The sequence below is a fragment of the Lycium barbarum genome, chromosome 11, assembly GCF_019175385.1.
Source record: "Lycium barbarum isolate Lr01 chromosome 11, ASM1917538v2, whole genome shotgun sequence".
NCBI classification, from domain to species: Eukaryota; Viridiplantae; Streptophyta; class Magnoliopsida; order Solanales; family Solanaceae; genus Lycium; species Lycium barbarum.
The window spans coordinates 37,585,265-37,609,339 of record NC_083347.1 but is presented as its reverse complement, the minus strand read 5'-3'; the positions used below and the strand labels follow the sequence as shown (position 1 = coordinate 37,609,339).

General features: G+C 34.4%; 2 protein-coding genes across 2 annotated transcripts; both read right to left on the bottom strand.

Annotated features, from left to right (window-relative positions):
- Window positions 1–1,679: 1,679 nt before the first annotated feature.
- LOC132618352 (small ribosomal subunit protein bS16m/bS16c-like) lies at window positions 1,680–5,921 on the bottom strand. The gene is made up of 3 exons (XM_060333415.1): window positions 5,662–5,921; window positions 5,092–5,137; window positions 1,680–2,074 (listed from the first exon to the last, which is right to left on the bottom strand). The coding sequence occupies exons 1-3, from the start codon at window positions 5,792–5,794 to the stop codon at window positions 1,855–1,857; spliced, it is 399 nt and encodes a 132-aa protein (XP_060189398.1). The 5' UTR covers window positions 5,795–5,921; the 3' UTR covers window positions 1,680–1,854.
- Window positions 5,922–16,155: 10,234 nt separating this feature from the next.
- Window positions 16,156–17,108, bottom strand: LOC132619747 (uncharacterized). The gene is made up of 2 exons (XM_060334559.1): window positions 16,810–17,108; window positions 16,156–16,672 (listed from the first exon to the last, which is right to left on the bottom strand). The coding sequence occupies exons 1-2, from the start codon at window positions 17,106–17,108 to the stop codon at window positions 16,156–16,158; spliced, it is 816 nt and encodes a 271-aa protein (XP_060190542.1).
- Between the last annotated feature and the right edge of the window lie 6,967 nt (window positions 17,109–24,075).

Genomic DNA, 24,075 nt, shown 5'->3' with positions numbered 1-24,075 from the left:
AAGGATATTAATCCAAGTCATTACTTACCTTAACTCATCTGGAGCAATATGTTAATAGGATTTGATTGATAACAAATCCCATTGATGGCCGCATATATGTTGTTGCTATAACCCTTGTACTGGGTCATCCTTCTTATGGGAAACACTCGGCAACTTTATAACATTGTTCAATTTCTCAATTGATTAGAGTCTGATAACGTGTTATAAAATAATAAAACAAGCAAGAAGAATATTGTAGAGAAAGAGAGAAGAGAGGGGAATTCTTATTTCTCTTATTAGGAATTATATACAATGAAGAGAACATCTCTATTTATAAGAGAAAATTAACTTGGTGTCAAAGTCATAAACCCTAAAGTTTCTCCTAAAGATAGACATTCATAATTAAATAATATTTATAACAGTAAATGTATTACCGCTCAAGATTGTTTATTATCGATGGTTTTAGTTCATCTAGTAAAGTCTCCTCCTTAGCTTTGACTGTTTTACGACAATCATTCTAAATACCCAAACATTCAATATTTGGTTTGCGAGATTAACAAAAAAAATAGAAGTCGGTAAGGTGGCATTTGTTTCAAAATTTTGAAATATTTTTGTGAAAATAAATTTTGAAATAATTTTGGCTGAATCACTTTTTTCTCAAATGTTTAAACCAAACACCAACTAAATTTCAGCGGCTTCCTAAGCTTCAATTTAGAGCGTTATCTCCGCCAGTAGAAAATGAGAATTGACATATACTAATATTCAATTTAGTATGCTTCTGCACATCTATATCAATGATTAAATTAAAATTGCACTTGCATTTGACTATCTTCATTGACATTTGACAAATGTGTTTACACGCAACAGATGGAACGTAGCCAACTGTTCGAGACCTAAACCCAATCTTCCCTTCCCACCTTAGCCTGTCATCTCCTCGAGGAAATGATCTCTTATGTCTATTTACCAATTGAATAGAAGAAAATAACCTTTTTCAGATCTTTTATGTATAAAAATAAAAATCTCTTGTAAAAAAGACATGAAAGTGAAAACAAATTTGTAAAGAACAATAAAACCACTTCTCCTCTATGTCATTTCCCCTTGTATTAAGTAGTTTTCAAAAAATAAGTCATTTGTTGAAAAATTATTCCATTGTACAACATACACCGGTAAAAGACTAGCATTCTCATCTTCTTTTGTTCTGTCTTCTTCTACTTGTTCAGAGTCGACAACCATATATGTGCAGTTTTGCTCCCTTTTGAACAACCATAATTATGCATAATATAACTGTTAAACATCATATTCTAATTCCTTTATCCAGCAACATAAATACCTAGTTGAAAGACTACTTATGCAATTCGTACAGCTTTCGACCAAAGCAACAATTTAATATACTTGCAATCATACTAGTGCGAGGCTTTTAAAGCTGTATCATACTGAGAAAATTATGTAACAAAGCTGAGTTGAGAACATTCATCCATATACTAAAAACCAACTCCGAAAACCCGCTCAAAGGAGAAAGCACACGGGGGAGGAGGAGTCGTGTATATGATTTTAACCTAGATATTATTCCTACTGCCAATGGAGGATATGCATCATCAGACTATCCTTCAACTTTTACTAAACTTTTACTAACAATTCTAGGTCATCTAGTTATACCTATTACCATCAGATAACAAGAAGGAAAAGCAGAGGATGATACATTGTTCCTTTAACTCCTTTTGAGACATATCAGAGCATCTTTGTGAAGATGACACATTCTAAAGATTGCAAGTTTCAAACAGCGATACATAGCAACAAACATCAGCGCTGCAATTATCACATACTAAAAGTTAGACCTTGGAACTAAAGTTGTATTAACATACAACTAGTCAGATTCTAGTCTCTGTCTTCGTCAACTTCAGAACCAGCTTTTGGATCGGCTTTTTTGGCACTTTCGGGTGTCATGATGCGTCCAGTCATAGGATCAACTGGTCGAGTGTCCCGTGGACCGCCTTTTTGTCCCATAGCCAACATAGGTGGAGGAGGTAATACGCCTGCTCGGAAAAGAAGACGTTGAACTGGATCTGACGGTTGTGCACCAACGGATAACCAATACCTACAGAATCGCAAATATCAGATAAAGAATACATGATTGTGTGATCCTGACAGCTATTTGATGATTAACAGTATAAGAACCTACAAGCTTCAGTTCTTGCAGCAACTACAGCAAAATCACAGTACAACCAACTGAGCACTATTTTCCCTTTGGACCTTTGCAAGTTTTTTTTTGGATAAAGTCCTTTTGGACCTTTGCAAGATTAAAACTTGAGTGACCACAATCTCATAAAAAAGGAAACTGGTAATACCAGCTTCAGAATTTATCATACTATTAGTTATGCTCCGGACTTATATGAATCAGCACGCGACAGTAATCAAGCACTTTGAGTGATCTTCCCTACAGTACTAGGGACTTTTTCTGACTGGCTAATAGGTCATAAAAGTCATCTAATATACACTTGAAGTAGAAAGGAGCTTCAGTCTCTTCAAAAGGTCACCTTTGCCAATAGCTATGGGATTGCACCTTTATTTGGAAATATGTTGAGCTTTTTACATGAAATTGCTTTATGTAAAAGCATGTCCTAAAACACTAAAAAACTAATCCTTTGAAGGACTCACGAGAAACAGTAGCAAAAACAATAAAGTTTATGCAGCAACACAGTGCTAGAAAAGGTCTTAGAATATAAACTACAATTGAACTGCCTGCCCAACCCACCCAAATTGAGTCACAGGAGCAAAATAAAAGGTTAAAAAGAGATACTAACAAACAAATGCCATTTATTAATCTGCCTTGTAAGTGTTGCATGGTAGTTAACCTTTCAAAATCACAGCCACACTCCTAATTCTCTAAACCAAGTCCACAAACACAAACTCCTATTAAATTATGAGTTGCATCCAGCACACTCGACAAATGGACCATTTTATCATGTTTATGGTCCGTGTCCACAGTAACAGAATAACAAGAGAATAAACATGATAAGATCTTTGATTATATCAAACACGATGCTCGTGAATGTGTCACTCCATTTGCAACCAAGCAAGTTCTAAATGATCATTGCCACTCGAAGTAAACAGTGCAGCAGAGAACCATTTAATATTGTCATTATTTGTGAATAGAGAATATCAGAATACCATTCCTACAACTTAAAGACAACAAAGCCTATCTGTTAATGGAGTTAGAATCAGCTAGGGCGAAGCTTGCAGCTGCAAAAAAAAAAAAAAGAATAATAATGTTTGGACATGAAATCCGTTTATTTGAAACAACAACAGATTCTTCCAACCACCTTCTGATGTTTCCAGCAATGTGTCAGAGGAGCCAGAAGACTTCTATAAGTTCACACCAGAGGATTACTATCGACTTTTAGAAACAAAAAAGGAAGATAAGTACTTGAAGACAGAAAATTCGTGAGGCAGAAGAAGCTGCACGCAGAGCAAGGATAACTAAGGCTGTAATCGGGGTACGCTTGCTGGATAATTATAAATTGGAGGCCACATTTCATCCATCAGAGACAATACAGAGCTTACTTGACCTTCTTGTGAAAGTGGTTGCTCACTCTGAACTGCCTTTCTATATCTATACTGCTCCTCCTAAGAAGCAAATAAAAGACACATCTCAGGATTCTATTCTGCTGGATTTATTCCTGCTGCTATTGTCTATTTCTCTAACGATCTACCAAGAGGTGCTGATGGTGCTGCAGCATCTGGGCCCTACCCTCAAGAAGAGGTCATTTCTTTGGAAGGATTGAATTCTATGATAGAGAAGATGGAACCTGGTGAACCTAGCAGAGATGAACCTCCAAAAACCAACCCCCTGCTTCAGTACCAGATCAAAAGCCTGCTGATAAGAAGAAAATTAAGCCAAAGTGGTTGAAACTGTGATATGGTGGATTTCATAGTCTAGTCTAATCCAGTGTTATCTGTAATCCTTGCTGGTTCTGTAATCAGTTGTCACTAGAAGCTAAAACATATGTACATGATCCTTTTTGCTTCAAATGGATAGTCACTTTCTGGAAGGAAAAAAAACCCTCTCTCTTGGAAGCAAAAATTTCAAGGAGGTCTAAAACAGGAGACTGTTAACGACTTCCCAGATGAGTTAGAATAGTGTTCAGCAGTTCATCCAGATGAATTTTGGTTTACAAAGATGCATCTGCATCAAGTGAGCCAGCATTCAACTTGTCACACTCTCAACAAAAGGTAGACACAAAAGAATCTCATAAGACTTTTTTTTTAACTGGTAACATTTCTCATAAGAAATTTATAGCCCAAGTACTCATAATTATAATTTTCTTATATAACTTCTAAGATGAAGAATCTAACGGAATGTAACATATATACAACTAATAATACATAACCCAAAGGAATACATGAACTCCCAAAACATAAGCCCCGCCCCGAAAAAAAAGTGGCCGTTCTACAATGGTGTAATGCTTCTGGTCCCTAAAACTAAATATGCTAAATAATCTCAATTGCACTGTTTTCTTTGTCTTTTCACCATCATAATTTACATTTGTCCATAACCTCCTTAGCTCCAGTTGTATCATTTCCAAACAATTTCCTCAATAACTCAATTCAAATAGCTTGGTTGCTCCCTCGTACATATCTGCAATACTCACCCTAAAAATTGCTTCCTTATATATATCTAAATAGTCACCCAAGAAGTTCCCCCAAACACTTTAAATTGCTGCAGTCCATCAGCTCCCTGTTCCACACTCACTCATTCTTTAGAGGCAGCTCATAAGAAAATTGTGTTCATGTTTTCTTTCTGATCAAAGTGTTGTATTTCTGCTTCGTGCATCTGACAGCAATCTGCTTTGACCAGCGCATTCAGCAAATTCGTACGACAATTATATTCTTTTTGAAGGATTATGGACCAGATGAACAGAAAATTTTAAATAAGAAATTTTGTGTAAAAGCGTGATAATACGTAAACTGAATATTGATTAATCTATGATCAACTAGTATCTAACCATTAACCTTCCTCCTTATCTGAACTTTAACAAGAGAGTGAAAATGCAATTCAAGAATCTCTAAATTATAAATGGAACTCATGAAAAAAAAAATTGGGAATTTACTTACTTCAACCTATCAAAATTAAGACCCATCCGTTTGCCACCATCTTGACCTGTACAAATGAAAATTGTACAAGATATTCATCAGCGCCTCAACAAAAATGCTAATTAAGTACTACATGTTCCCTACCAGCCTAAATTGAACACAGTTATTTTGAATTCATGATTCATCAAGTGATGTTTCTGTCAACAAAAGTTTTATACTATTACTAAATAAGGATATGAACCCAAAATCGATCAGTTAAAAGAAGAGAAAATCAAGGTGAAAGATGACAATTTTCAAAAGGGTTAATCCAAAGTAAGTGAAATGACTAATGCTTAATTCGTCATAACAAATTAAATAAGCAAAATGAAATAAATTATTTTAAATCTTCACAGAGAACTGATATAAGAAAAAAAATTCTATTCAAGAATAAGTTACAGTAAGTGGCCGAGCCAGGATTTACTACTTGTTAGAAAATTTTAACCTTGTATATTTTTTATCAAGAAAAGTAGGTGATTTTTTCGCTGATAAACCCCTAACTGGTTAAATTAGGGTAATTAAATGATAGATAAAGATAGGGAAAATGGGGGTTACCAGGGAGAGGATTGTAGTAACCAAGGACTTCCAAGTGTTTGCCATCTCTGGGAGATCTGCTATCAGCAGCCATTACTCTGTAGAATGGTTTGTTTTTGCATCCAAACCGCGACAACCTCAATCTCACCACCATGCCCACAATGTCACGATTTTCAAAAGAATTTTTACTTTGGAGGCTAGGGTAAGCTTTTCTTTTGTCTTTAACTTCGACCGCTTCACTTTCACTCTATGGGTAATGTATATCCAATATTTGAGACCACATTCTTTGATACATTTGTTCGGTATAAATTACTACTTATGTTTTTGTGAAATTTAGCCCGATGAGTAGGGTTGCTTATCCGTCAGATTGGACACATAATTACGTTTAACAGTTTGACTTATCTATTTTGAAATGTACTAATTCGTTAGCTAACCGAGTTGGTTCAGTATCGAGTTAGCTATTATTGGATGGCTATTGGGCCGTGTATCGAGTAAATCTAAGACACAATTAAAAAAAAAACTCATAACATGTAATCCAGCTTCCACCGATGAAACTAAAATCACAGCTTCCAATTCTTTTGCACCACTCATTTTGTATATTTTCAGTTATGCTAGGCGTTTAAAAGTTTAAGTTACTGTGATGAGAAAAACCAAGAAATGAATACATTAAAGCTACAATGTTTAGATGACGACGAAGTAAAATTTCAAAGCTTTAACGAATCCCTTACGATATCGTCACAACCAACTCAAGAAATAAGCTAAGAAGTGAATAGAATGGAATACTAGATGGCGCTTTAGCTTTGGGGTTTACAATACATTTTATATCCTTAAGAGGTAAAAATGTAAATATGATAATTCTTAACGGGTTAAAGATCTATCCATTAAGGAAATTGAGTAATCCGCGGCAGCACCGATAAGCCGTTAACTATAAAAATTTAATCAGTTCACCAACCTTTAAATCCGATAACTCAATACCAATAAGCCAATAAGTTCATCTGAACCCCCTTCGGCGGAGAATTACACTGCTTATACATGATTAAAATTATTTTTTTATGTATAAATAATAAATGTTGAACCCCCTTAGACTTTTCGTGTGTTTGCTTCTTCAAATTTTGAATCCCCTTATCGCAAATCTTGGCTCCGCCACTGACTTTTAAGTGACAGTTCTTTCTCGAATAGTTTCTTTTCATAGTCGATATAGTTATCTTTAATGTAAAAGTTAGCATTTTAAGATCCGAATTTTTGAATTTGATGTTGATGATGCTATAAGCCATGATATAATACTTATAGAGGAATAGCTTGGCTATAACATTGGTCATGGCTTCAATGCTATTAGATAAAAGTGATTTTGGCATCTGAATTGATTTAACGTGTAAAAGTACAAAAGGAGAATGATAGGAAGCTTACATTACCAAAAAAAAAAAAAAAAAACATAAGAATTGTAAGAAGCTTGGTTAAGTGTCTTACACAATAAATGCAAGCTCTTTTGATCATCTGCACTTTTGATTATTTGCCAAGTCGAGAATTCTGCAATGATATTTCTCTTTTTTTCAAATTGATGTTTGTTTTGAGACTGTACATCTCTATGGTTGAGACTGTACATCTCTATGGCATTTTCATGCACTCACTTTGTTTGTAATCGAGGGTTCTTCTGGGTTGTTTCTTTCTTTTGCTGAAAGTTCTGCATGCACTTAAATAAAAAATTTCCAATTTGCTCAAAAGGATGGCAAATTCTTAAGCAGATCAAGAAAGAAACGGAGATATGCGAAGAAGTAAACGTGGAAGTTTAGAAATTTTAAGAGCGAGAGGAAGAGAACAACGAAAGAAGTGTAGGGGTTTATTTTGATTGTTTAATCATCGGTTCCTGTAGATGAACCGCAAAAGCTTCAAACCGTCTTTATGATCTCTTTACATGTCAGATTTATACTACTAACATGTGGCTTTGAAAATAGTATATATGACGATATAAACTGAGAGATTTTATACCTTTTAATTAATTTGATGGATTTGAGTTCGGCACTAAAATTTCAACAACATTTCATGTTTAATTCAATGATGTGATTTACCTTCTGTCAAGGAGTTCAGCCTAATGATAATTTTATATACATGGAATGTGCAGGCAATGCTTGAGCACCCGAACAAAAAAATGAAAAGTTCACTAGCTACTAAATCATTTAAGAAACTTCCATGTCCATATTAGGTGATTATTAGTACAAAAGCTAATTTATATATTTCTAGAATTCATAGGTATTTTGGTTCTATAAAATACATGGCTCTATGGAAAGCGATTCACCTAAAGTGTTTGATAGTATGTCGAAGTAACTGAATATTCTTTTAATTTCCACAAATTTTCTACAGCATACTCCTCTTTTGGTCAACAATCTCAAAAGGTACGTTACTTATTTTGCTGGCCCGCATTAATGAACAATATGTGCATTATTTATGATTCTCTTCAAGAAATTAGTTGTGAGAAACACAATGGATGCTTTGCGAGGCTACTATAAATCCAAGAAATTATCCTAAATAGTGTGTTGGCAATTTCTAGTGTTATGAATGCGCAACTTCCAGTAAGTTGGTCCAGTTCATGTTTCAGAGTTGTTGTAATAACGTTGACTGCATATTTGTTAAGAATTTGTGATAGCATAGGTAGTTTTTTGTAAATCAAAGAACATACAATGGAACTAGAAACTCTGTAACTTTAGCATTCTCTGCAATTCTTATTGCAATATGATCTGCGATAAATATGTATTGAGATACATATAAGAATCTTATAATACGAGGCATCTAAACATCTGTTTTTTGTCGGTACTTTGAGAGAACGTGATTTAACTGTTACATGCGTTTATTTTTATATTTATTTAAGGTAAGCTATGGCTCAAATTGGATTCTTGTGTTTCTACTTTGCCTTCCACATTTTTCCAACCTAGAGTAAATTTCACTTTCGTAAATCTTTGGTATTTGAAATATTGATTTTCAACCTTATAGTTTATGTCTGCAGGTTACCCCGTCACGGGAGGAGAAGTGCAACTTTTTGATCCTCCAAAGGATTCCATGACAAGTAGTTGAGATCTCAAAATGAATGGTTTCAGTTGGACAGAAACAAACTTGCATCAAACTACAGAAGCTGCATTTAGTTTTCAATATCTCCAGGCCCATGTAATACTATAATTTATAACTAAGGTCATGATACACAAGATACCTTTTTTATATAATGCTATTATAGTTAGATAGTGATAACTATACGTTCCAAAAGGTTTTAATTTACTACGAAAAAATATCTAAACTAAGAAATTACTAGAAAACCGTGGATCTTGTTGGGCCCGTGCTCATCTAGTGTCATACATAAAATGGGGCAATTCGCACGAATGCCCTTATTTTGTGGTGGTCTTTAATTTTTTCCCATTAAATTGGTGGTCTTTATTTTTGCCCTTCGTTAGAATTCCTTGGTTTCGGGTTCGAACCCCCGCTCAGTCAAAAATTAAAAAAAAAATCGCAAGGCAAAGGATTGGATTCACAAGGCAGAGTTTTGAAGGCAAAATTCTTCCTCGAAAATTTTGAAGGCAAAATTCTACCTTAAGGCAGAGTTTCGAAGGTAAAATTCTACCTTGCGATTTTTTTTTTTTTTGAGTTGGGTTCGAAATCATAACCTCGGAGTATTAGGCAAAGTGCAAAAATTAAAGACCACCAATTTGAGGGCCAAAAATTAAAGACCACCCCAAAAGAAGTATGAATAACAAGAAGCAACACACAACCCAAGGAGATAGACACAAGTTTACATTAAATTGGGCTAAAGAGAAAATGAGCCAAATTTTTTATTCTTATAAATATGAGTTGTGTAGAAAAAAAAATATTAAATTGATATCTACAAATAACAAAAATATATATAAAAAAATTATAACAACAACAACAATATATCAGTATAACCCCACCAGGTGGAGTCTGGGTAGGGTAGAATGTACCGAGATCTTACCCCTACCTTGTGAAGGTAAGGAGGTTGTTTCTGATATGCCCTCAGCTCAAGAAGAAATGAAAAGGTAGCAGTAATAAAATGCAGTAACAACGATAAGATAATAAGATAAATGGAGTGAAAGAAAAAATCAGGTTATACTAAATATCAAAGAATAGGCAAAAGTAAAAAGATATTAATACTGCTGATAAGGAAAAGAAATCCACGCGGCAACCTACTATCCCTCTACCCTGATACTCGTCCTCCACACCCCTATCACGGATAATGTCCTCGGTAAGATGAATCTGCGTCATATCCTGCCTAAACACCTCTCTCCAAGACTTCTTAGGCCTACCCTTCCCTCTCTTCAGACTAACCACTGCCAACTTCTTATACCTTCTCACCGAAACATCTTCCCATTTCCTCTGCACATGACCGAACCATCTCAACCTACTTTCTTGCAGCTTGTACACCACAGAGCCACTCTCACCTTGTGTCGAATCACTTCATTCCTAATCTTATCTCTCCTGATATGCCTGTCTAGCCATATCAACATTCTTATTTATGCTACCTTCACCTTTTGGATATGAGATTTCCTAACTGACTAACACTCTGCCCATACAACACAGTCAGTCTAACAACCATTCTATAAAACTGTAATGACCCGCTAGGTCGTTATGGGCATTTTGACCATTTACTCCTGTTAGTTCCTTCCCGGGACTAGGAGTGAGCCGAATGAAAACTTAAAGAGTTATCTAAAAACTGAGGCACTTGATTTCATTTTGTGTGATTGTTTGAAAAACTTGGTTCATTTTCATTTGGGGGGGGGGGGGTAGACTTATTAAATTAGACCTCTGTTGGGAGTTCCGAGGCCACGGGTGAGTCCGTAGCGTGTTTTACATATGTGTGCATGTTTGGTTATGTCTGTAGGGCCTCGGATTGATGTTGGGATTTTGGGTGAAAATCTAGTAGAAACTAGAGGTCACTGGTTCGGAGGTGACTGCTGTAGCTGAGTGAGTCCGCCACAGCAGGGCGCCAATCGCCACCCCGAGATTTTGGGAATTGGGAAAGTCCGCCATAGCGGGTGTTGGACTACCATAGCAGGACCGCTACGGCGCGGTCTTGACCACTATGGCGAGTCGGGCTAGTTAATGAGGTCCGCCGTAGCTGTGGTATTTTCCGCTACAGCGAGACCATTGTAGCAAGACTAGTGACCGCTGCAGCAGTCGACGGGAGACAGAAACCCAGTTTTATATTGCTGAGTTCGAGGCATTACCCACATAACTCAAAAAACTGTTCCTAAGAAAGTGAGAGGCGAATTTCCTAGAGTCTTGGGTAAGTCTTAACCTTTTTCCTTGTTCATTCCATTATCATCTTTAAGTTCATATACTAGTTAAGGGTTTCCTAATGGTGAATGAAAAGACTAGAACCCTAGAATTGTTAAACCCTTGAATAATTGGTGGGTTGTGGATTTTATTGTTGTTTAATCTTCTAGGAGTGTAGGATATCACTTTCTAGGAAGGGAATTCGATTGCTTATGGTGAAAATTATATATTGAGACATAGGGTTCCATTAAAAACGGAAACTTTGGCCTAAAATCTATTTTGAAAGGGGTAACTTGATTAGAAAACCCATAAATTGGAAGATTATGATTGTTGGGATTGAGATTATGATAAATTCATTAATAAGTGATAGTTCACCCATTTGAGAGGGGTAAAAGTAATTGGGTCTTCTTCCCCAATTGTTGTTCTTATTTTATTAGAAGGTCTATTTCTTACTTAGCGTTATATTGCTATACTTTGAGCGTTCTGAAGCATTACGAAAGGGGAAAGCTCTTGGGGAGTAGCTTGCATTGTTCCAGTTCTGCATCTGAGGTAGGTTATGGTTTACTTGAGTTAGAATTTGATTAGTTTATTGTATATGTATTAGAATTGATGGGAGAAAGCATGCATAGGTCTTCAGACATGACGTCTGGTTAGACATTACTTAGGTTTGTATCATTCCGGATTATGTAGGCTTGTCACTATTGCTTTATATACCGAAACCTGAGGTGAAATTGTTGTGTTATGAGAAGGAAGGAGTCAATATATACTCTTCTTGTTGATTGAGATAGTTGCATATTCATGTTGTGTTGGGTTGATTATCTGAGTCCTGTTATGACTTGTGGCATAGTGCTATAAATTTATTGTCATTGAATTTATTGACTGATCATATTCCATATTGATTGTTGAACTAGAATACGTTGAGATGCATATTGTGATCACACACACACACACATATATATATATATATATATATATCTATCGGGGGTGAGGATGTGGCCTAGTTATAGGCTCGTAATCCGAGGTCAGTTCCGGAGCAAGTGGTACATGGACATCATGTGTCCCCTGCAGGTCATGACTAATGATCGAAAATAGTCGTTGGCATGTGTGTACGGTTGAGATACTAGCATTGGTTGTGTTGCATTGCATTGGACTTATCTTAATCTTGTGATGCATTGTTGATTTGTTGATGTTTGACATTGATACCTGTTGTGTTGTTGAGCCTATCTGCCTATTTTGTTGATTTTATGAACGTGTGCATGATACTAATCTTAGTCGGTCTCTGATATCTACCGGTACATAGTGTTTGTACTAATACTACCTTGTTGCACCCTTTTTGACTGCAGATTGTGTGTCAGAGACTTCTTCCAGGCCTCACATCTAGCTTGGGGCTATTTCCTGTCTAGATCAGAGGGTGAGCTCCTATCCATGCCATGCCGCCTGAAGATCTTTCCTATCTTGATGTCTACTTCATTTCAGACATTTATGTTATTTCAGACATCTATTATTTCTTAGACAGCTTTATGTTTTAGAGTCCTTGTATGATGACTTTCGAATTTTGGGGGTTGTAATAGTTAGACTTCCGCATCTTATTTTATTTATGGCATGACTAGACAATTTTATGGTTTTATTCTTGTTATGGATTTATACTTGTATAACTGAATTGAATAATTGGTTTGGGGATGGTTCGTCCACCAGGAGGTTAGTGTGGGTGTCATTACGACAGATTGAGTCGTGACAAAAACTTGCCCTTAAGTCTAAACAGTTTATTCTTATTCCACAAAAACACTGAGTGCGAGCCTCCACTTCATTCATCCCGCTCCAATACTATGTGTGACATCATCGTCAATCTCTCCATTGCCTTGGATAATTGACCTCAGATACTTGAAACTTCCTTTCTTGGAGATGACTTGAATATCAAGCCTCACGTCCTCGTCCGCTACATGAATCATGTCACTTGACTTGTACTCTAAGTATTCTGTCTTAATATATACAATTATGAATTCGGGTATATTTGCTGGTTTAGTTCAGCTTGGTTCAATTTTTTTTGTTTTTGTTTGATATCAAACCACATAAAAAATTATCGGTTTTTAAAAACTTATCACCAAACCAAATTAAGTCAATTTTTAAAAATTTATTTCCAAACCAAATTAAGTCAAATTTAAATTGGGGTATATTACTTCTTCTAATATTTGAAACTTTGACATCAACTTAAATTGTGTATTTATATCTTCCTAACTATAGCACATACGATTTTGTATTCAGGTTGAAAACAAAAACTTTGATAGATTTCATTGAATCCTAAATTTGGTGGGATGTTGTTGCGGTTGAATTTTGATCAAATTGGTGCTTATAATAATTAGAAAAGCACTGGCTCTTGCATGAAAAAGAAGAAATCGTGTTTTAGGCGATTACAATTCAAACTCATTTTCTTTAAATTTGAGGTGCATTATATCACTGAGTATTTTAAACCTATTTTTTTAATTAATAGGAGCAGCTCAATTTTTGAAGAAAAAAAATACTTTGGATAGAAATACATTCTTTAGCCTCATTTAGTTGAATACAGAAATTTGAATGCATTCTGTTATTTTCTGGGGACCATAAAGATATAGGTGTTGAATTGTTTGAATAAGCTAATATTAATCAGAAAGAAGATGCTTATAAGTAGTGTCAACCCTCAATTAGTAATAGAGGGAAATCAATAGACAGAACAATTAAAAGACTCAACTAATTAGTAATCATCATATCCTAGATTTTTCTCTCCTGTGATTGACCTCAAATTTTATTTGCTTTAAATCACTTTAAATTGATTTCTTTAAGTTGTTTGTCTGTTTATTGATGGGGAAATTTCGTATACGCGTGAAAATAGGCTCATATTATGTAAAGTGGTGTAAAATTCAGGTTTAAAAAGTAGCAATAAAATCATAACAAATCCTATACGACATGGAAAAAAAAAAGATATAAAAACAAATCACGCAAATCATGGAGAAATGTATATTCCGTGATTCGACGCCAAAAATGCAGGATCATCCTCCCGTATTGCCTGTTTATTTCACAAACTAACTTTGCCATTAACAACCTTCAAAAGTCCAAAGTCCGTTGCTGATGATGCTTTGAAGCTTCGAAATTGAAATTCAAGTTTGAGAAATCATAATCATTTTGGATTGAGTGTGGTTTCAAAAGCTTGAGAGCATCCTGGGGACCTTATATCAATATTGGATCAATTTGGTGAGATTTTGAATCGAATTTCAGATTAATCTTCGAGGTTAAAAAGGAACAATCTCATTTATGTCTCTTGTATGTCATATACAGTCAGACCTCTCTATAACAGCATCCGCATATAACAACATTTTTGTATAACAACCAAGTTTTTTAAGAATCGATTTTTTATGTTATCTTTTTACTACTCTATAACAACATTTTACCTAAAACAACAACAATCAACTTTATAATAATACACTTTTTGTAAAATTACCCCCATTTAACAACTATCTTCTTTTTTTGGTAATTTAATAATTAACCATCTTTATAAAAATAGAATATCTATGATTACCAATAATAAGTGTAGAGATTTTGACCAAATTTTTGATCCATTAATACACTCTTTATGACAAAGAATATTATATATATATATATATATATATATATATATATATATATATATATATATATATTTCATCATTAAAAGATTTTCCTTCGTTATACAAAGTGTGATTAAGCTTAAAATTTGGCAATCTCTCGCGCTCTCTCTCTCTCTCTCTCTCTCTCTCTCTCTCTCTCTCTCTATATATATATATATATATATATATATATATATATATATATAAACTTGACATACTGTCACGATCCAAATTACGAATCGCGCGGGCACCTACGGCATTATCACCTAGTAGGCGAACCCTTATCAACCAACCCATTATTCAAAACTCGTCTTTACAAACATGTAACTACTAACATAAGTAATAGGTGGAAAACATCATAATAGTTTTCATAAAATCAAGAGAAAACTTCCTATTCGCCGGGATCTAGTCTAGACATGTACAAGAGCTTCTATAATAATATAAGGAATAGACCGAAAATAAAGAGATGGCACAGCTTCTGTCTGGAAGCAGATACACAAAAGCTGCTGGAGGATATCTACCGCTGCAACATAATGAAACCTCCAAGCAATTACCTGAAAACACACCTACACTCGGAAAGGAATGTAGCAAGAGAAGTATCAGTACACCAAACGTACTGTTAAGCATTATAGGCCGATGAAGATTAGTTCACGCAACACAATAAAAAATTAAATAGAATAAACATTTATGTTAATTAGCGATTACTCTTATTAGCTATCCCCATTAAATAACAGTGCATCATGAAATTACTCAGAGCCCCTCTATTACTGTCACTTATTTAATCGCATGATAAGGAATAAAATAACCCAACGGCCTAAGGTATATCTTAGACTCTCAGACATTCATAACTTGAAAATAAGAAATTAGGACTACTCTTCATACCACTTTGTCCTATCGTAACAGGTTACATTTCCCCTTTATTCCCACAACACGGCCACGTATTAATTAAACGGCAGACGCAATAGTAATACGATTCTAGACCGCCCTTAGATGCTATCTACTTATAGATTATTCCTTCTAACAATTAACAACAATCCATGAACAACAGAACACCCAATTTAAGTATTCCATTCATAGCGCTTCCTGACGTAAACATTAAATGCAAGAGAAGCCACAATTACTTTATTGCGAAAGGATCCAACTCTTGAAATCTCGGACGTGAGTCATACCTCAATACAATGCTACAAACCCACGAACACCATCAACAGAATATATATATATATATATATATATATATATATATATATATATATATATATACACACAAAAAGGAAATAATTACGGAAGTGCAATGAAATAAATGTAACCTCTCACCAATCATGTACACACATGCTAAATGGTAATGTTTTCCCCAATTAGCCATGACCTGCAGGGGACCCATGGTGTCCATGTACCACTTGTTCCGGAATGAACCTCAGACCACGAGTTCACAACAAGGCTACATCGTCACCCCCCGTCAAATGTGCCTTACGTAGATGTATATGTTCCATCTTCAATTATTATCAGTATCATCCATCACCAATGGCGGAGCTAGGAATTTTATTAAGGGGTGTCAAAATATAAAGAAATTAACACGCGAAAAAGCCAACAAAATAAATTATGTTAATGAAAGCAGAATGTAATTGCATTATCGCAACTGTACTCGACGAGGTTTCATCTCTTGAAATGTTTTTACAATAGCATCATTAGAAATATTAATAAATACATCTTTTTCTACATAAGGAACTACGCAGTCGCTCAAAAGTCCGTCATTCATCTGATTCCGCAGGTCATTCTTAATAAACTTCATTGCCGAAAACGCTCTTTCAACGGATGCAGTGGCAACTGGTAGAAGCAAAGAAAATTTCACTAAGCGGAATACAAGAGGAAAGTTTAAGTTCTTCTTCGTTTGAACTAGTTTTCTTGAGAGATCACAAAGACCATTCAGATTGGCGAACCTTTCATCAATATCACGGACATCAATAATGTATGTCGCAAGCTGATTCTCAAGAGCACCCCTACTAAATTCATCAAAATCGTCAGGATATAATTCAGCCATCCTCATTATCTTCTTGATGTTAAAACTAGAAAATGAGTCAACTGGATTCAAACAAGCAACTCCATGAAGCAAATCAGTAGTCACCTCGTTAAAATGATCATGAGTTCTTGAAGTTGCCAATCAATAATTTTATAGAACACATCTTAACGATAATGATGTAAGACCGTATGATCAGTAGGTTTACGCCGTGATCTTCCAGAGTTAACATAAGGTACATCAAAATTAGGTATCAAAATGTTATACCTGATACAAAATGTCGATACCTTATCAATATGCTCATCCCAGGCATCCTCCCTCAACGATTGCAACCTTCTCTTTGCTACTTCAACGAGCAGCATAGTATTTGCAATATCCTGTTCTTTCTTTTGTAATGATTTATTAAGATCATCTATGATTCCTAAGATATCTCTCATCAAATGCAACATAAAAGCAATCTTAAATGTTTGACAAGCTTCAAGATATCCTATTGCCTTAGCACTTTCATCTGGAGAATATGCATCAACAACAAGTGCATCAAGAACATCAATAATAGAGCCAAACATAAGAATAAAATTACAAAAGGATTTGTAGTGAGACCCCCAACGAGTATCACCAGCTCTTATAAGACCAAGTTCTTAATGTAAGCCTCTACCTGTTGTAAGTTCACCCATATCTAATGCCTCTTGAATTCTTTCTTTTTGAGATTCTCAAAATTCATCCATACGCTTAAAAGAAGCTCCCAACACATTCAAAACATTTGAAACTAATAATACAAGTTCCCCCACTTGAATACATTTTTAGAAGCCGCAACAAGAGTTAGTTGAAGTTGATGAGCAAAACAATGAATAGAATGTGCTGAGAAACTTTGTTGCCTAATCAACTTTTTAAGGCCTTTTATCTCACCTTGCATATTGCTTTCCCCATCGTAACATTGCTCGCGCACATAAGATAGACTCAATGAATGTTGAGAAAGTAAATTGACAATTGCACTCTTTAGAGATAAAGCACTAGTATCTTGAACATGTACAATATCAATCAATCGCTCCATCACAAATCCCTTTCGATCAACATGTCGTAAAACAACAGCCATTTGCTCCTTACGTGACACATCAAAAGATTCATCAACTAATAAGGCACAGTAGTCACCATTTAATTCCTCAATGATAGCTTTGATGGTCTCTATCTTACATGCAGTCACAATATCTTTTTGAATCATTGGAGAGGTCATTCGGCATTCTGAGGAGCATGTTCCAATACATAATCATGAATTTTATCACAGTGTTTCGCATACCATGAGAGAATTTCAAGAAAATTACCCCTATTAAGTGATGATTTAGACTCATCATGACCCCGAAATGCAAATCCTTGATTCACAAGAAGTGTTACTACATCAATTGAAGCAGTTAAGCGAAGCTAGTACTCATGCTTAAATTGATCGGATTGCCCCCTCCCAAATGCAGATATAATAGACTGTTGTTGTCGACTTAGATCTTCACATCTTTTTTTTGCCTGGTTATGAATGCCATTTGGCTTACCAACGTGTATCTACAAAATTTTCTTTTTATTCCAACTCTTAAACCCAATGGTCGAAATACTTCACCTCCACCTTGATGAATGTTACTATCTTTAAATAAATAACAATACAAACAATATGTTGCATCGTTACTTACGCTATACTCTAGCAAATCAGGATATTCCTTAAACCATTTAGGATTAAAACGGCGCATATCTCCATAAAAATCTGTTGGAGGAAAGATATGATTCTCAGGTTGACAAGGACCTTGTCGAATGTATGCTCTCCTAATTACATCACGATCGTTTGGATGATAGTCCAAGATTTGAGTTCTTTTCGCCGGATCGTACTCTAAAGAATCTAAATCAATTTCTTGTCTTTGAGACGAATGCAATGGTACTTCCGATTGATTGGCATTCTCTAAATCAGTTTCTTGTCTTTGAGAAGAATGCAATGGTACTTCCGATTGATTGACATTTTCTTCCTGATTAGGTTGATTATGAGAGGCCAAATTTGATTTTGGTACTTTGGAAAAATACTTCTTCAGCGAGTTTTGAGACTGAATTATAGAATAAAAATTAGTTAGAAGTAGAAAAGTAGCAATATAGCAATAATCAGCTAAAACAGCCACACCCTTCAGGCTTCATCACTCAAAAGGTAATATCAAATAGCACCACAATACTTTCAGAGAAATAAACCAAACCAAATAGGATATTGCACAAGATTGAATAAAACCACAATGCCGATTAACACCTATGGCACAAATCAAATGCGTTCAAATCAAAATAAACTGACCACAAAACTAGTCAATGTTGGGCCTATAAATTTGGATGGCAATTGGCAAGAAAATCCAAATCTAAACCAAACAAGAGTAAGAAACTAAGATTGAATGAATGTTTTTTTTTTTTGGGTTTCAGATTAAACAAAAGAGAAACGGAAATCCACTTTGTAGTACAGTAGTACAACACATTAAATTAAGCTTTTTTAACCCATTACAACATCACTCACCATGGAAATTAATTAGTGCAAAACAAAAATAACGTCAAAAAGAAAAGGAAAATTTGAAGAGAGGAGAAAGAAAAAGTCAACAAGAAATAAAGGGTGAAGACTAACTTACCGTTGCCATGACGACGACGAGCGATTGACGGAAGAGAGGTATAAGCACGAGCAGAAATTGGGGATTTGTTTAATCCCTAATTCAATCCACGTTTCTTTTCTAGAATTGGGGATTTGTTTAATCCCTTACTGACTCTTAGTAGTCACATTTTTTATTTTAAAAATATAGTCTACATCGTCGTTTCAGCTCAGTTTTTTTTATTTTTTAAAAGGCCAATGACTGAAGTAAAAAAAAATAACCATGTCGCGAACTGGGATCGAACACGCAACCTTGTTAGCCTGAACCTTTGACACCCCTTAACCACTCGGCTAAGCCCTCAACTTATTACAAGAGGTGTCAATAGTAGTACATATATCTATAAAACCAGAATTTCACATACCTATACAACGTAATTTTCCAGCGAAGGGGTGTCAAGCAACCAGGTATCTCCGCCCCTGTCCATCACAGTATATTATTATCAATTTCCATTACGAGCTATTATCCGTAATGTCTTAGTTGAACATAATCAAGTCATAAACACGAAGTGATGCCAGAATCAGTGATGTACCAATCGAATTACCACACGTCATACTAGAACTCGATATTATTCATGCATACCCACGACAAAAATTCTATAGTAAAATCCGCGTCACCTAACAGATCGTAATCCAACCTATACTGAGACCAATTTACAACCGCATCACGCCCAACCCTTCTAGACCTTCCATGATTACACATGCAACACTAATGTCCCTCTCAGAACAATTAGCTAAGTTTTTCACTACTTACAAGCCCTTTTTTTAATGCTAACAATGTCAACCTATTGTATGTCCAACCGAACTTCTTATCGAAGACCTAATCATGCCTTCTCCCGTCAATTCTGTGTTTCACTAATCAAAGTCTAACTTAGGTAAACCATAACCTACCTTGATGCGGAGCAGCTACCACGAACATGCTTGCAACCTTTTCCTTACCGCGTTGTTGAACCAAAGCTTTGACCGAGAACTCTAGGAATTTTACGAACACGAGGACAAGGGTTACGCAACAATCATACATGCATCACGTCTTTCTCTTTTACTAACTTTGAGGAACAAGTTTTATCAACGGGAAGAATCTCTTTTTACGAATTGTAAACAAGAACAATGTTTGGAGGCTTACCTTGGCGAAGTTCTCGGGTGCTATATTCAAGAAACCTCACAAAGTTGGCTTAGAATAAGGTTTTGGGGAAAAGTGGGACAAAATCCCGAAATAGGGCATTTATAACAGTCTGGTCCACGCTCCTTTGCTGCAACAGTGGGCTTCCCGCTGCGGCGGTCTATGGACCGCGGCGGCGAAGGGTCTTGACCCTAGGCTCATAATATTTTACTTCTACGAATTTGATCCCAATTTTAATTTTATGCAGAACTTTTTAATAAGCCTAGCCTTTTATAACGTGAAGCTTGACTTTTGTAAGGTGTTCGTGGAGGATTTCAATAACGACCAACGGGTCGTTATACATACAGTGATATATACGTGGTATGTAAAGTGTATATCACTGATATGCCAATGTATGTCAGTTGTATGTCATATGTATGTCAAATGTATGTACGTATGTCATATATATATATATATATATATATATATATATATATATGCTCGTGCGATGCATGGGCCGAACATGTTTATTCACTTTAATTAGCATGTATTTAAGGTTTGTATTTTGTAAATAATTTTTGTCATAGTCTCTCTCGAATAGACTATTTTCAAGAATATTTATTAGAAAGGGTTAATTTTATTTTGGTTTTATAAATGAACAAGTAATTAGGACACACACATTATATTTTTCAAGAACGCGAAAAGTCAAGAGTGAACAAGTAAAAGTGCACGGAGGAAATAAATGTGTCGGAGAATTAAAATTAAGTGCATACGTGTATACATGAGAAGAAAATACATATTCAGTACTATGATATATGTCCACGTGGGATAAAGAAATAATTGATTAAAGTGTACAATTTATGTAACTTTTGGTACAAGTATTCATTGTTGTGTTTAAGTGTACAATTTGTAATGCTTATGGTACAATTTTTGTATACATGAGAAGAGAATACATATTCAGTACTATGACATATGTCCACGTGGGATAAAGAAGTAAAATTGAAGTGCATACGTCTATGGAATAAATATTAAGTACTATGACATATTAGAAATGTCCACGTGAGATAGGAAAATAGTTGGGTAAAGTGTACAAGTTATATAGCTTATGGTATAAGCATTCATTGTGGGAACAAGTGAAGTTTTTGGTACAACTGTTTAAAGCTGTGTTCGTCCCTTTAAAATTGAAGTGCATATATGTATACATGAGAAGAAAATAAATATTCAGCAAGAACGTGAAAAGTCAAAAGTGAACAAGTAAAAGTGCACGGAGGAAATAAATATGTGTCGGAGAATTAAAATTGAAGTGCATGCGTGTATACATGAGAAGAAAATAAATATTCAGTACTATAGCATACATCCACGTGGGATTTACTAATTCTTAAAGAACGTGAAAAGTCAAAAGTGAACAAGTAAAAGTGCACGGAGGAAATAAATTTGTGCAAGAGAATTAAAATTGAATTGCATATGCCTATACATGAAAAGAGAATAAATACTCGGCAAGAAAGTGAAAAGTCAAAAGTGAACAAGTAAAAGTACACGGAGGAAATAAATGTGTCGGAGAATTCAAATTAAAGTGCATACTTCTATACTTGAGAAATGAATAAATATTAAGTATTATGACATATTAGAAATGTCCACGTGAGATAGGAAAATAGTTGGGTAAAGTATACAAGTTATATAGCTTATGGTATAAGCATTCATTGCGGGTACAATCTGTGAAGCTTTTGGTACAACTGTTTAAAGTTGTGTTTGTCCCTTTAAGGGACTTATATATAATAGAAAAATGTAAAAAGCCAAAAGTGAACAAGTAAAAGTGCATAGAGGAAATAAATTTGTGTAGGTGAATTAAAATTGAACTACATATGTCTATATATGAGAAGAGAATAAATATTCGGCTAGAACATGAAAAGTTAAAAGTGAACAAGTAAAAGTGCACGGAGGAAATAAATATGTCGGAGAATTAAATTTGAAGTGCATACGTCTATACATGAGGAGGGAATAAATATTAAGTATTATGAAATATGTCTACGTGGGATATAAAAATAATTGAATAAAGTGTACAAGTTATATAGCTTTTGGTACTTTTTCTATAAGAATGTAAAAAGCCAAAAGTGAACAAGTAAAAGTGCATGGAGGAAATAAATTTGTGTACGAGAATTAAAATTGAACTGCATATGTCTATATATGAGAAGAGAATAAATATCCAGCTAGAACACGAAAAGTCAAAAGTGAACAAGTAAAAGTGCACGGAGGAAATAAATATGATGGAGAATTAAATTTGAAGTGCATATGTCTATACATGAGAAGGGAATAAATATTAAGTATTATGACATATGTCTATGTGGGATATAAAAATAGTTGAATAAAGTGTACAAGTTATATAGCTTTTTGTATAAATATTCACTGCGGGTATAATTTGAAAAGCGGTGGGTACAAGAAGGGACTGCTGTGTTCGTCCCTCCTTGGCACTTATTATATATATATATATATATATATATATATATATATATATATATATATATATATATATATATATATATATATATATATATATATATATATACTAGCAATATATGTCCGTGCGATGCACGAGCCGAACATATTTATTCACTTTAATTAGCCGGTCTTTAAGGTTTGTATTTTGAAAATAAGTTTTAAAAACATTCTAATTGTTATTATATTGCAACATATACAAAATGTATTTTATGTACCATCACTTTAGTTATAATTAGAAAATGGAGTTTAAAAATTAAAAGCATATGATGGAATTAAGTCTTTGAGATGGAAAGAGTCGGGACTTTTTTTCAATTGTCATGACAATGAAAGTTGTTCATCGATGTGAAAAAGAAAATTAGTAAAAATATGGGGGAAAATTAATATTATGATTCTAGATTTTTTCTTTTAAATTCTTTAATATCTTATATGTATACCGACAGGTTGATATCCATCTCAATTAACTAACTGTTCAAATCCAAACATAAGAACTATTGTTGTATATATTGGATTTTTTAAAAGCAAAACTAATAAAATATTTTTATTAAATTAATTAAAAATATATTATAATTTTTTATATTAACAATTATAGATAAAAAGAATTGTTACAAAGAAATTAAAATTAGAAAGATTATATGTTATATCGTAAATCACCAAATTTTAATTCCGAAATGAAAATATAAAGTAATACATTTTATAAATGTAAAGAAACAATAATCAGAGAATGCAAAGGAGAGTAAAATAAGTAAAGTATTGATAAAAAAGGAAAACGGGGATGAAAGTCAGCCCCTCCCTTCACTTTTACTTGTCCACGTTGACAATTCAGGAGAAAGAAATTTTTCTTCTTCTTATTTTACCCTTCACATTAATTACTCATTTTCAAATCATTTTCTAAGGCTATTGAGACTATACACTAATAAATATGGATATTATAATAAAATATATACTTCATTTATTAATTCTTAAAGAACGTGAAAAGTCAAAAGTGGACAGTAAAAGTGCACAGAGGGAATAAATATGTGTAGGAGAATTAAAATTGAAGGGCATATGTGAGAAGAGAATAAATACTCAGCACTATGACATATGTCCAAGTGGGATAAAAAAATAGTTGGTTCAAGTGTACAATATATATAACTTTTGGTACAAATTTGCATTACTATTGTTCGTCCTGTCTTCATGTTTAAAGTATTGATGACAAAGGAGGAAAACAGGAATAAAAGGCACTCTCTCCGTTCACTTTTACTTGTCCATGTTAACATATCGAGAGAAATAAATTTTTGTTCTTATTATTAAT

Bases quoted from the DNA above. Each gene is read 5' to 3' on its own strand.
- LOC132618352 (XM_060333415.1), bottom strand. From the start codon at position 5,794: ATGGTGGTGAGATTGAGGTTGTCGCGGTTTGGATGCAAAAACAAACCA. The intron at 5,138-5,661 runs GTAACCCCCATT...TCATTTGTACAG, and splicing joins TTACTACAATCCTCTCCCTG to GTCAAGATGGTGGCAAACGG. The intron at 2,075-5,091 runs GTAAGTAAATTC...GCGATTCTGTAG, and splicing joins CTTAATTTTGATAGGTTGAA to GTATTGGTTATCCGTTGGTG.
- LOC132619747 (XM_060334559.1), bottom strand. From the start codon at position 17,108: ATGTTTGGCTCTATTATTGATGTTCTTGATGCACTTGTTGTTGATGCA. The intron at 16,673-16,809 runs GTATAACATTTT...GGCAACTTCAAG, and splicing joins GTATCGACATTTTGTATCAG to AACTCATGATCATTTTAACG.